The 13,734-nt window shown below is 41.5% G+C and overlaps 1 protein-coding gene across 2 annotated transcripts in view; it reads left to right on the top strand.

Annotated features, from left to right (window-relative positions):
• The window catches only part of ECT2 (epithelial cell transforming 2), a 72,765-nt gene that overhangs the window by 27,551 nt on the left and 31,480 nt on the right, over window positions 1–13,734 (top strand). Inside the window, exons 1-9 of one of the 2 annotated variants that reach the window (XM_019532740.1) lie at window positions 1,087–1,194; window positions 1,300–1,430; window positions 4,034–4,149; window positions 4,354–4,416; window positions 5,280–5,502; window positions 7,164–7,300; window positions 7,950–8,069; window positions 10,140–10,208; window positions 11,700–11,810. In XM_019532740.1, coding sequence (XP_019388285.1) covers window positions 1,148–1,194; window positions 1,300–1,430; window positions 4,034–4,149; window positions 4,354–4,416; window positions 5,280–5,502; window positions 7,164–7,300; window positions 7,950–8,069; window positions 10,140–10,208; window positions 11,700–11,810 — 1,017 coding nt within the window. In that variant the 5' untranslated portion in view covers window positions 1,087–1,147. Of the gene's footprint in view, window positions 1–1,086; window positions 1,195–1,299; window positions 1,431–4,033; window positions 4,150–4,353; window positions 4,417–5,279; window positions 5,503–7,163; window positions 7,301–7,949; window positions 8,070–10,139; window positions 10,209–11,699; window positions 11,811–13,734 lie in introns of those variants that run through there. The other variant, XM_019532741.1, reaches the window with a different exon arrangement.

The raw sequence follows: 13,734 nt of genomic DNA on the forward strand, positions 1-13,734 counted from the left end.
CCGGCGGGATTATCTTGAGTAGGGCTGGCAGCGGGGAACAGGGCTGCTACCCCGCCCCCAACCCCCCCTGCTCGCAGCTCCTCATTCCTCCCCTCCCCTGCACCACTCTTAGCTGGCTCCGGCTCTGGTGGCCATGCCCAGCTGAGCCTGCGCTTGCAGCCATGTTACGGGTGCGGGGAATACACGGACTATTTTACGAAACGCAATTTTCCACGGGTTCTATCCATGTGCAGGCCATATGCGTGAAAATACGGTAATTGTACAAGATGGACATAGATCTGTTATCCAAAATGACAGAAGTTGAAGGTAAAATAAGTGTTAAATAGTAAAACATGAATAAAAATCTCTCTTTATTTGCTCAGTTTCTACTTCTGATTTATAGAAGGTAACCTCTTCTTGTTCTCAGGCCATCCTAATCTGGCTTGGAGGATGAAATACATTTTATATGTTTAAAATCTCGTAGAAATGTACCTTTTAAAATCTAAATTGGCACAACCATTTTTTTTTTTTTTTTTTCCCCCCCATCACAAGTTATTCCTTTCTTCCTCAAAGATGCATAAATAAACATTTTGTAGTGCTTGAGAAGTCATCACAATAACAATTATTTTTGTTTGGTAGAGGCAGAGAGGCCCATTATCTTTCCACAGTTGTACCAGCAGTGCCAGTGTTCAATAGAAAGCAAGATTTGGCCTCTCTCTTTATAGTTTAAGTAAGGTCTTTTAAGACTTGTTTAGATTTTTTTTTTGATGTACTTCAGTTGCCAATTGATAGGTAGGTATGCGCACAAAGACTCCCCAAGTTGATGTAGAAATGGCTATCCATTGACATGGTAATTTTTAATGGGTTTGCTATCCTAATAGCACTAAATTTCTTGACAGCTAAAGATGCTAGCACACGCAAAGACTTGCTAGATAGTAATAAATCTAACTTGCTATCTTGACTTGTTTATCTGCTATGAGAAATGTTTCTTAATGGAGTAACTTCATTTTTTCTTGTAGTCCCCATTTTGCAGAGTAGAAAACATGAATTTGTCATGAATTTTACCCTCGTCTGCATAAGGAAAGAGGCTTTAAATGGGAGGGTTAATTTGTCACACAGCTGCTGACTCTTCTGTTTGTAGGTTGCAGTGAGTCTAGGCACTCCTATCATGAAAACGGAATGGATTTACAAGGCTTGGGAAAGAAGAAATGAAATGTAGGTACTAAAGTTTTTTCCTCAATGGCATATACTTCTGTAGGTTGTAAAACATTATTTTTAAATATACAGCTGGAATTAATGAATTTTCTGGGTGTCTTTTAGTGAATTCTGTGCAGCTGATGAAGAATTCAGAAATGAGTTCAAGGTTCCCCCATTTCAGGATTGCATGTTAAGTTTCCTTGGATTCTCTGATGAAGAAAGAGCTAACATGGAAGAAATGACAGAAATGCAAGGTTATTGTTAAGGAATGTGAGCCAGTTCACAGAAAAAAGTTGTAATGGAAGATATATGTAGTATACTTTTTGACTTGCATTAAGATCTATTTAAAGCTAAAAAATGCAGATTGCATGTATTCATAATAAGGTGTTAAGGGGGAGGTCTCAGTCAAAATACTGTATCTAGCCTTTTTCAGTTCTTATTGAGCCTGTTGCAAAAAATGATTTCAGTTCCATTAGATGTGAATTTTGCTTTAAAAATGATCCATACCTAATCTTGGAAAACTGGTTACATTGGTATTACTTGAAGTATATGTTACTTCATATCAACCTTTGTATATTCAGGTACACTCCATAAATCTATGAAGATGTTCTGAGGTACATTAGTGCTTGCAAGTTTGTTAAGATGTAATGGAAAGAAAATACCATCACCTGTAAACAGATATATCTTACTTCACCAGTATAATATAACTTAATGGGACTTCTTGGTTGGCTCAGCTTTGGACTGATGTCTTTCAGCCTCATAAGGAGGTGGGGGTTGTCTCTCCAGAGTGTGCATCAGTTGTTTTGATGCAACTCTTACATCCGTAAGTTCCTGTAAGTCTTCTATGGTCACGTACAGGCATTAAATGTGTGCCAAGAGAAAAGCCTTTTTCCTAGCACAAAGAGAGCATACAGCCATTCAAGGGTTTCCTTGCAGAAGAGACATTTACTTTGATGAATCGGGTAGATCTCTCCCCTCCCACACTAACTTGGATGGTTGTATGCTTTTCTTGGGATACTGGGTATCCTCAACACCCACGGCCTCCTGCTCTCCCTGCCTGACTCCCTGACAAGCCAGCCCAGGATGGTGGTGGGGGTTGCCATTTGCCTGAGGTAGAAACACTTTTACGGCTCTGGGAAAAGTACTTGCCTGGTGTACTCATCTGGTTCCACCCAGAGCAGTGCACCAGGATGCAGGTGCAGGTCTGGAGCCCTTTCAGAGCCCCAGGATGGTTCCAGCACCAAAATAATGCTCCCCCAACCCCCTAACTCACCCAGACAATCAGCTGATTTACAGAATGGGGTGGGGGGAGAGGCTGCAGGAGAATTGTTTTCCCCCACTCCCAGCGCTCCTTCCAATGAAACCAGAGGTGTGCAGGGTGGGAGACAGCTATGCTGGTGCTGCAAAGCTGCCCAAACTCGGCTGCAAGAGTCCCACTGCCCTTTATGCCCCGTGGTTCCACTGGGATGTGTGTGGGGGGCTGAAAACTGTGCCGCAGTTGCAAGTCTGCCCATGGTTGGAGAGCCTCGCCACTGTGGCAGAATGCTCCTGGCTCCCCATCACTGCTCTGGGTTGACTTGGAGGAGCACAAGGAGAAGAGGAGGCAGGACCATGTTCCTCCCATGGACTCCCCCCTGCCAATTGGCTGATAATTGCTATGGGCAGGGGGAGAGGTGGGTAGTTTCCTGGGGTTGGAATGCATCCTGGCTGTGGCAGGGGTGACCCAGGGGGGAAGCCTTCTAGTGCTCCTTGGTTGGACAGCTCACATATGTAGCTTTCTAACAAAGCAGTTGGAACATGTATATACCAGCTCCTAGGCTAGCTTTCCTACTGGCCAGAATTTCAGAGAAATTCTTGACAGTAAAAAATATACACTTGTCCATGTCCTAAATGAGCTGTTCCTGACTATTACAATTTTCCTCATCTTAAACTGCTCTAGCAACATGCAGATGTAACAGATGCATCATATCAGCTTAACAGTATCAAATGATACCAGTATAATGCTTCTATCCACAGCCTCTGAGTGGTTAATCTTGCTACTCCTGACACTTATGTTCACATATCATCACTTCTTCCTAGTGTGTTGCACTTATTCTAGAAGCTATACTTGCACATGCAGTACATATATTTGAACCTTTCTCAAGGCCTGATGCAAGTAGTTTGATTCTGTCTTAATGTTCTCTCTATAGCAAAGCATTATAACTGGCTTTGTAACATGTACAGGTTTGAACTTGTGCTCACCTTTCAAGGCAAATTATTTGGGTTCACTTTTAGGGAGCAGGGAAATGATAATACAGTATAACCTCATAAGTCAAGAATTATCAACAATCTGGCATTTCACCCTGGGAGGGCGGGGGTGGAAGCTTGCATCCACCAGTCTGTGTCGACACTCCAGGACTGGGTGCTGCTACCCTCTCTGCTGCTCTGCGACTGGCCACTGTACTGGTTTAAAAAATCCAGCGTTTTCAGATTTCCGACAGGTGCCTAGTCCCGAGCATGCCAGATTGATGAGGTTATACTGCATTGCTTCCTGAGCTCCAGAAGTGTTCTTCATCATAACTGAAATTATGAATTTGGGAGCAAGTGCTACCTATTCGTATAAACTGCACAGTATTTCCTATGGATTGTGAATTATGTCAGTATATTGCTTTTGCATAGGGACAGAATAGCAGGTAGCTGTCAAACCTCACTAGTCAGCTTCCCTTTCATTTTGTGTCCCCTCTGTCACTCTTCCTTTCTTCAGCTTCAGTATTATGTGGGTGCCATAGATAGGGGAGGGGGAACTGGTTTCTTCCAAAATATTGTCAACCTGAAACCTCTAATTTTAATTAATTCACCTTATTTTTCTTCCTATTAGGTGGACAGTACTTATCAGTTGGTGATGAAAGGTGCACCCATCTGATCGTTGAAGAAAACACAGTAAAAAATCTTCCATTTGAACCTCCAAAAACACTTTATGTTGTAAAGCAGGAGGTCAGTATAAATAGAATGGTTCTTGGAGTTTTCTGCCTTTTAAGTTGTTCAGTATGCGAGATGCAGCTATATGTACTCTGACTTTTCACTTTGAATCTAACTAGTCACATGACTGACACCATTTTTTAACCTAGTGTGTCCAAAGCTTAAGTTGAGCGCTATAACAAGTTACAAGAATTGCTTTCTTTCCATCTCCCCATCTAGTGGTTCTGGGGAAGCATTCAAATGGATGCCAGAGCTGGAGAGCCCATGTACTTATTTTCAAAGGTATGGTGATATTTTGGCATATCAATGGGACTTTATATAGTAGTAAAGTGCATGCATAAAAATTTGCAGCGTCAGACTTAAACTGGAACTTGCAGGGTTATGGTAGCATATCCTAAAATTCTGTAATATGGTTTTGCTTGCATACTGCTTACCTGAGAGATGCAAGAAGCAAGGTTTGTTTGGTACTGTCTTATATTGGACTCTGGGTCCAATACAAGATAGTTTTCTTGCATTGGACAAAATACAGCAGACCTTGCTGCTTGCTAATTTCATAGCTGGTATAACACTACAGTCACTTTACATGTTAAAGTAGTTGTTTCCTGGTTCTCTTGCACTTTTGGTGCAGGATACTTAAACCTTGAAATACATTTAATCTTCAGATTGGGGGTAGGGTAGGGTGGGAACTGTTATACAATGTAACTTGTTACTTCTATCGAAGAATAGTGGTATAGCATGTAAGGTGGCTTGCTGTGGATCGCAGATGTGCATTTTGAACCATGCTTCACAAGTAAAGTTGAGTGGGGATACTTCTTGTCACATCTGTAAATGAGTGCATAGTCATTCAAGCTGGGGAGGTGTAGGCAGTTGAATGTGATGCCAACCACATCACTCTTTGTGTAGCTGACTGCAGCTACTGGCATGCCTTCCTCATTCTAGGCTTGGGCTAACTCTTGACTCGTGTTGTATTCTTATAGTTCTAAAAATGCTTACATGTAAGAGGATGAACTGCATTGATTTCTGAGATTATGGAGAATTAGATGGACATCTTTCATGTTCCATCTATACAGAGCTTTACTCTGCACAAAAGCTATAAAGCAGTCTGACTGTATTGAATTGTTTTTGTGTGTTGAATCCAACTGCAGCCAGAGAGTCCTGGACTCAAAAAGTCTGTGTCTCAGCTTTCCCTGAATACTCCTAATAGCAACCGCAAGAGACGTCGCTTGAGAGAAACTCTTGCTCAACTTACGAGAGAAACTGACATGTCGCCATTCCCTCCTCGGAAACGTCCATCAGCTGAACATTCCCTTTCCATTGGGTCGTTGCTGGATATTTCTAACACACCAGAGTCAAGTGCTGCCAACGGAGGTATAGTAAACCCTTTGCTTAACAAACTCGCTTGCACTCAAGATACCGGTTTGGTCTCTTGCCAGTCATGTTGCGGGAGGCTTTTTGGAGGAGAAGGAGGGCAGAAGGTCATTGGTTTTGCTATAGGTTTGCTAAGTAACTTTAGGCTCTTTCTTTTTCAAATTGTGCAGGGAACAGACTAGAAATGAGGAGCTCAGACAAGGGTAGAGACCAAGCCAGCTGTCATAAGTTTAGTAGATGTAGCCAGGCATGGAGGAAAAGATGTAAAGCTGCCAAATACATGTTTTTGGATAATTCTACTCCAAAATGTTGCATGTGTCCTGTTGAAAGCCTACAACAAACAAACACCTCACTGTTTGGTAACCTACCTCAGAAAAGAACAGCATTGTATCTTCCAATAAAGATTCTTCTTCCAAAAGAAATCGCTATACAGCCGTCATCTCCTGAATCTTTGAAACATACTGTTGCTTCAACAGGGCATCCTGTAGACACAAAAATGGCACTTGATTATAAAGAGCCAACTTGCATAACTTGTGTGGACTCTTTGCCTAACGAAGAACAGAATATTGTTGTGTACAGTTCTTCTGGAAGGGAGGAAGATGCAAAATCCAATATTGATCAACTCCGGGTACCTGGATTTCAAAATAAACTTCTATTCCAGTGTTCAGGAGGGAGGTCACAAAGTGTCACAGATGTAAACATGAATGACTTAATTTATGTAAACTTGGAGGACTATGTACAGCAAGGTGTTTTTAGGAGAAGTCCTTGGAAGAAAGACAGGAAGGACCAGCATAGCTTTACTGATCAAACATCCTTAACAGATGAGACTATTTCTGTAGATGTGGATCATTCTTCTGATTCAAAATCAACAGCTAGTGATAGCAGTGCTGTTATAAGGACAGGTAGGAGTGATTGTTGCAAGCCATGTAATAATAAACTTCAATTTCAGAATAATTGGGTTTACAGTTGCCCTCTAAATGGTGGGTTAGTTTCATTATTACATACACACCTTGTGAGGGGTGTCATCATATCAGTGTACACAACGTGCAGAATACTCCAAATGGGCATAAGAAATAATTTAAAGAGCATAGTGAGCTGGACTTTTGGCTACCTTGGGGTTTATTGTATTTTATGATAAATGTTTTAAGACTTTGCATAATGTGGAGCAATCTTAAAGCTGGTTTCATGGACTACATGCTCATGCATATACAGTTGCCTAATGTTGATGCAGCCTTTGCTGATGGAACAAAATACTAGTAGGAAAATACCCTTAATAGTATTCAGCAGCTACTTCTGTATTTCTAGCTTCAGTCAATGAGTGGTCCATGGATTTGAGAACAGCTTGTCAAATATAATCTTAACTATGCCATGCTTCAGGTTAAAAATAACCACAGTACTCTGCACAGTGGATCTTAAACAGGAAGCTAATGAGACTTTGGGCTGGGTGTATGTGAGAGATTTCTGGCATTTGAGGGTGAGAAGAGTTTTGGATTTGACTGAAAAAATCCTTAAAATCTGTCTTTTGATACCCTAAGAATACATTTTTTATAAATGCAGTTGATATTTCCTTGTAAAAATGTTGGGAATGTTTCTAAGACCAAACTTCTGAAACAACTTTCCTACGCAGACAGTTCTGAACTAGTTTGTGTTCTCTTCATCAGAGACTCCCATATCGTGTGCAAAGCCTTCTAAAAATTCGACTCCTTTGCATTCAAAGCAGTCAGCGAGATGGCAGGTTGCAAAGGAACTGTATCAGACAGAAAGTAACTATGTAGATATTCTGACAACAATCATTCAAGTAAGTATTGTAGACTTGTCTTTCTTAATGTGGATGCTGTTTAGGTGTCAGTCTTGTGACTAATATATAGCTTTGTACACTTTTTTTGACGCTTCTGAACACTTAAGCATTTATTCAAAACCCCACTTCTTGACTGAATTACAGTTTGCTTTAGTTGGAGAGAGAGACATAAGACTTTAGAAAATGGAGAGAATTTGTTCAGAGTGCCTTTTAAACAAACATATGCAAAAATAGGCTTGACTAAAAGCTTTAGTTCCATGGAGAACACTTTCCGTTTCAGTTGATTATATACTTAAATAAGAACGAGCTCAAATGTGGCTGAAAAAAAAGTAGATGAAAAGGGATATGCTGTTGTAACACATATGCGTAAAATTGAATGGCTTTTTGGTAATGGATAGATTAATGCTGGTACCCTTTAAAACCCATGTATTAACCTGGTATAATACAGTGTTCTTCAGATAAGCGTGGAGGTAAAGAGCCTTTCCTCAGTGTTGTGGTTGCGGGAGAAAATGACTGGGGAAACAACACTGTAGATGCTTTAAATCCTAGTATTTCAAGTTCAGTTCAGTAGCATGTGTGTGTACTTTATATTTGCATGTATTAGTTGGAAGCTAAAGCTATCAAACTTTCTTGTATTTTAATCTTTCAGTTATTTCAAGTTCCACTGGAAAAAGAAGGGCAGCTTGGAGGACCTATTCTTGCACAGGAAGAAATTAAGGCTATATTTGGCAGCATTCCAGATATCCTTGATGTGCACACGAAAATAAAGGCAAGGTTGAGTGCATGTGTGGTGGAGGGAGGGGGGACAGCATGGAGAAGCATTTATTTTCTATTTTGTAGCACAGGTTATTTTCTTCTTGAGTTACTGTCTATGCTGTACACCTTAATCCCATGCCTGTGGCAGTTAGTTGGAGAGATTATTCTGATTTATTTCATAGTTCTTGTACGATGCTGTTCACTGCAATGTGGCTGTCATGTTGGCTTTATTCTAGGGCTGAATGATACTCGCATCCTAAAATGTTTTACTGTCATGAGAAGCCCTATAAGTTTAAAAAAAAAAAAAAAAGGTAACTTGTTAATAGTCAACATACAATTTTGGATTTTAGTACAGGTATATAAATGTGACATGTTTTGTAATATCTCTTTGCAGGTTTGCCTGTTACTCCCTTAGGAGTACTGTTTTGGTATAAAGAAACAACCAGCAACTTGACTTTTTGAGCACCTTAAGAGACTCCTTAAAGGGGTCTTACTTTTTTTCCTAAACTCTTGAAAATTACCCAAAATTAGTTGCTCTTGAAAATCTTGATATAGGCTTCTGTCTCTGGAGACTTTAGCTTAGAACTGAGTCCTTGACAAACTGTAGGAGAGAATATACAGACTTCATTGCTTAACGTCTCTACTCACTATCAAAATGTCATTGTCTAATTTAGACTGTGAACTCCCTGTTGCATGATGGCAATTCAAGGAGCCATAATTTTGTATGCTAATCTTGTGGGAGTTTAATGCTAATTAAGTAATGACTTTGCTGTTATAATTTTCTGAAGCTTGGTGTACAATTCTCGGCATAACCATTAGTAGCTGCTTTGGGCTTTTTAAATCTTATATCATGTCCTTAGCTTGGAATTGAGGGATTGCATATTGCTTGCTTCCAGTGGAATTTTTTGTAGGGTTATTTCCCAAACTACTGTAGTGTTTAATTCCCCATACATAATGGGATGGTACAGAACATGCAAATACAAGTGCAATGCTGTGCTTAGTGTGAGTTGTTTTCACTCTACTGAGAAGAGAAACAGAAGCATAAGAGCAATACCCCAAGTGAATATGCCCATGATGCATAATAAGAATAAAAAAAGGTCAAGTTGCTTCTACCATCATCCATTACAAGTGATGTAAAGAATGATAAAGTGCCATTTGAAGTTGTATTCTGGTCATTGCTCCTGAGTGATAATTTAGTCCCAGCTTGGACACGGGCAAATGGAGAATAAACTTGGACCTCACATCCTGTGTAGCAAGGTGGACCTAAATTTGGCAGCATCATCCTGTTTTCTGTGTCACTCAGCAGCAAACGGGGGAAGCCAAAAGTTTTTCAATTGATTGAATTGTAGTAGAACATGTATGAAAATAAAATCATTCACTAGTAGCTTAGTAGTGAACAGGGAGCAGAGCAGTTGTACTAAGGCTTTGAATTCTGTCTGTGCTTTTACAAAACACTGATCATGCTAGGTCTAAGGCATGATGTGGATGCTTGGTTTGATAGAATGGTACTTCAGTCTCCACTTAATGCCACATCTCATTTTCAGAGTGTGGGATACCACTTGCTAAACCATCCAATGCAAAGAACATATGAAAGATAGTTGCAAGTGGCTCCCCCCTTTCTTCTTCCTCCAGGTGTAATGCTTTAGGATGGTCTCTTCATATTTAAACTCCTCACCAAATCTCCCCTGTCTTAGACTTAAAAATCTAACTTTATTTTGAGGGGGTGAGGGAAAGAGCCAAGATAGCAGAAGGTACCATTTTACTGGTTGTTGCCTCATTGCTGAAACTTCAAGCCTGCAGAGATGTTGGAGGAGCTCTTTAAGTGCCACTATGACAAGATCCCACGTTCAAAGCTGCTGTTTGCTGACACATTCCTGTCTCCATTCATGGGATACAATGCTATGCTGACTTGTAAGGCTTCAGACACCAGCACTAACAGTGTAGAGACTTTTGGAGATGTGTATAAATACTAAATGAAAACTTGAATCACTGCAATTTTAGCTAAATGGATATGACAAATAGATTGCTTACTATGTTCCAAAAAAAAAAAAGAGGCTTAAGTTTTTAACTGATTGTATTCCAGGAAGACCTTGAAGATCTTATGATAACCTGGGCTGAAAGCAAAAGTATTGGCAATATCTACCTTAAATATGTAAGTTATTTAATGATACCAGTGAACTAGTGTCTTTCCTATAGTAATCTAAATTACTTGACAAAAATGGTGCAAATCTCAAAACTAACGTATATCTTGGTGTATCTTTCTTTCACCGTGTGTGTTTAGGGAAGGAGGGGAATTATTGCTCTTTAACCACAGGATGACGTAGCAAGGAAGCTTACAGCATAACCCATGTCAGACTAAGGACCTTGTTCTTTTCTGTAATATAGTTGCAAAGTCTTTAAAAGACTTCCTTCAGATATTCAAACTCCAGAATAGAAAGCAAGGTTAAAGATTTTTTTTTTTTTAAGGAAAAAATCTCTCCTGACCTCTGATGCTTATTACTTTTGACTAAACTGGGAGCACCAAAAAATGACCTTTCATAGGATGTTATGTTTTGTACCTTATTGGTTTTAGTGGGAATGAAGTTGGAATGTAAAGATGCATTAGCAAAAGGTTAGATGAAGTAGAGGGGAAATTATCTTTGAGCAAGTAAAATTGCACTGGATTGTTTGTTTTGTTTAGTCCAGGATTTCCTATCTCCTAGTATTAAATATGCACAAAAGGAGAAAAGAATCATAGAAAATTTAGGGTTGGAAGGGACCTCAGGAGGTCATCTAGTCTAACCCCCTGCTCCGGACCATCGCCAACTACATCATCCCAGCCAAGGCCTTGTCTACGTGGGTCTTGAAAACCTCCAAGGATGGAGATTCCACAACCTCTGGGTAACCTGTTCCAATGCTTTACTACCCTTCTTAAGAGAAAGTTATTAAAACTTGGTAAACCGTGATGCAGAGACTAGTTGCCCAGAGGTTTTGCCTGTTTGTTGATTAGTAGTTGTAGTTTGCTTGATTGAAGCAAATTTCACTTTTTGTTGTTGTATTTGTGCGTGTTATCATTTCTAAAGAGAATGGCAGGCAACTCCATGACTATTTCTTAGATGTCTTCCTCCCCATCTCTGAAGAAGGGGATTTTTCAAGAGGAAGTCATTTGGAGGCCTAGAGAAGAGAAGGTGTGAAATTTTGCCAACTTGGCTGTTGTGGCCCAAAACTAGAGAGGGAAATTTTAAGTTTTCTTAAAGCTGCTGACTACTAAATCCTTCCTTCCTTCCCCCTCCCTCCCTTGTGATAGTTGGCACTTCTGAAAACAAGCGCCATATACTGAAGACCATTACCCGGGCAACTGATGTGAATGCTTTGGCCCCAGTTACAAACTCTATGGTGTTTGTGATCCTTAAGCAGAATTTTTATATTTGTATTTTGTATATAGATACACAATGTAAATTAACCTTGACGTAATATGGGTTTTCTTATCCTGTGGTGTATTTGACTAGCTTCAGACTAACTGAAATTGCATCGATGATATCTGGTAAGTGTGCCAGGGCTGTAACTAGCCAGTTTTACTGCCTAAAAGTGGTTTTGCATAACAGTACATTAAGACTACTTGCTTGTTCATGTGCTGTAATTAATGTTCTGCATTAATTTTCAGTCAAAAGATTTACTGAAAACATACCCTCCTTTTGTGAACTTTTTTGAAATGAGCAAGGAAACTATTGCAAAATGTGAAAAACAGAAGCCACGCTTTCATGCTTTCCTAAAGGTATGTACTTGTCAAACATAGGGGACCTACAGATCAGTGGTCACCTGGGGGACAGTGACCACCAAATAATAGAATTCACCATCAGGTGTAGAGTGGGAAAGGTAACAAGTAGGGTGGAAGTGCTAGACTTTAGGAAGGCTGGCTTCAGTGAGCTCAGGCATTTAGTCAATGATGCACTGCAGAGTAAGAGATTTGGTGAGATGGGAGCCCAGGAAGGGTGGCTGTGCCTCAAGGAAGTGATCCTTTGGGCACAGAGGCAGGGGAAAGGGGCCAAGAGGCTTCCTTGGCTGACCAGAGAAATCCAAAGCAGCCTAAGGACAAAAAGGGGGGCATGTAAGCAGTGGAAACGGGGAGAAATTACTAAGGAGGAGTATGCCTCCTCAGCTTGCAGTTGTAGAGAGGCAGTTAGAAAAGCCAAAGCTACCATGGAGCTGAGGATGGCATCCCAAGTTAAGGATAACACAACATTGTTTTTCAGACGTATAGGGAGTAAAAGGAAGGCCCAGGGCGGTATAGGACCACTACTGAATGGGCAAAAGCAATGGGTGACAGAGAGGGTGGGACAAGGCCGAACTCCTCAATGAGTTTGTTGCCTCAGTGTTCCTAAACGAGGGGCAAAACAAGTCTCACAATGGGATTGTAGAGAGACAACAGCAGGGTACCAGACTACCAAGCGCTGACCCTGAGATGGTGCAGAGTCACTTGGAAGAACTGGATGCGTTTAAGTCGACAGGCCCGCATGAGCTCCCTCCGAGGGTACTGAAGGCACTGGCTGATGTCACTGTACAGCCACTGGCAAGAATATTTGAGCACTTGTGGCACACGGGCCAAGTCCTGGAGGACTGGAAAAGGTCCGATGTGGTTCCTATTTTTAAGAGGGGGCAGAAGGAGGATCCAGGCAACTGTAGGCCAGTCAGTCTCACCTCCATCCTTGGCAGAGTCTTTGAAAAAATTATTAAGGCTCATATATGGGAGAATCCAGCAGGAAAAATTATGCTGAGGGGAAACCAGCATGGGTTCGTAGCAGGTAGATCATGCCTGACTAATCTAGTCTCTTTTTATGACCGGGTTACAAAGCACCTGGACGCAGGAGTAGGGGTAGGTATTGTTTACTTAGACTTCAGGAAGGCCTTCAATACAGCGTCCCTCCCCATACTGGTGAACAAATTAAGAGGCAGTGACTTGGACAATTACACAGTCCGGTTGGTGGGTGGCAAATTGGCTAGAGGGTCGTACCCAGAGAGTGGTGGTGGACGGGTCAGTATCGACCGGGAAGGACGTGGGGGCAGTGGGGTCCCGCAGGGCTTGGTCCTTGGACCAATACTGTTCAATGTCTTCATCGGTGACTTGGACGAGGGAGTGAATGTACCCTATCCAAGTTTGCGGATGATACAAAACTGTGGGGAGAAGTGGACACACTGGAGAGCAGGGAACAACTGCAGGCAGACCTGGACGGGTTGGACAAATGGGCAGAAAACAACAGATTGCAATTTAACAAGGAGAAATGCAAAGTGCTGCACCTAGGGAGGAAAAACGTCCAGCACACCTACTGCCTAGGAAATGACCTGCTCGGCAGCACGGAAGCGGAAAGGGATCTCAGAGTCCTAGTGGACTCCAAGATGAACATGAGTCGTCAGTGTGACGAAGTCATCAGCAAAGCTAACTGCACTTTATTGTGCATCAGCAGTTGCATGGCAAACAGAACCAAGGAGGTGATATTTCCCCTCTATCGGCACTGGTCAGGCTGCAGTTGGAGTACTGCATCCAGTTTTGGGCGCCACACTTCAAGAGGGATGTGGATAACCTGGAGAGGGTCCAGAGGAGGGCCACTCATATGGTTAAGGGCTTGCAGGCCAAGCCCTGCAAGGAGAGACTAGGACACCTGGACCTCTTTAGCCTCTGCAAGAGAAGGTTGAGAGGCAAC

The sequence above is a fragment of the Crocodylus porosus genome, unplaced genomic scaffold (assembly GCF_001723895.1).
Source record: "Crocodylus porosus isolate Cpor-Errol unplaced genomic scaffold, CroPor_comp1, whole genome shotgun sequence".
In the NCBI taxonomy this organism is placed as follows: Eukaryota; Metazoa; Chordata; order Crocodylia; family Crocodylidae; genus Crocodylus; species Crocodylus porosus.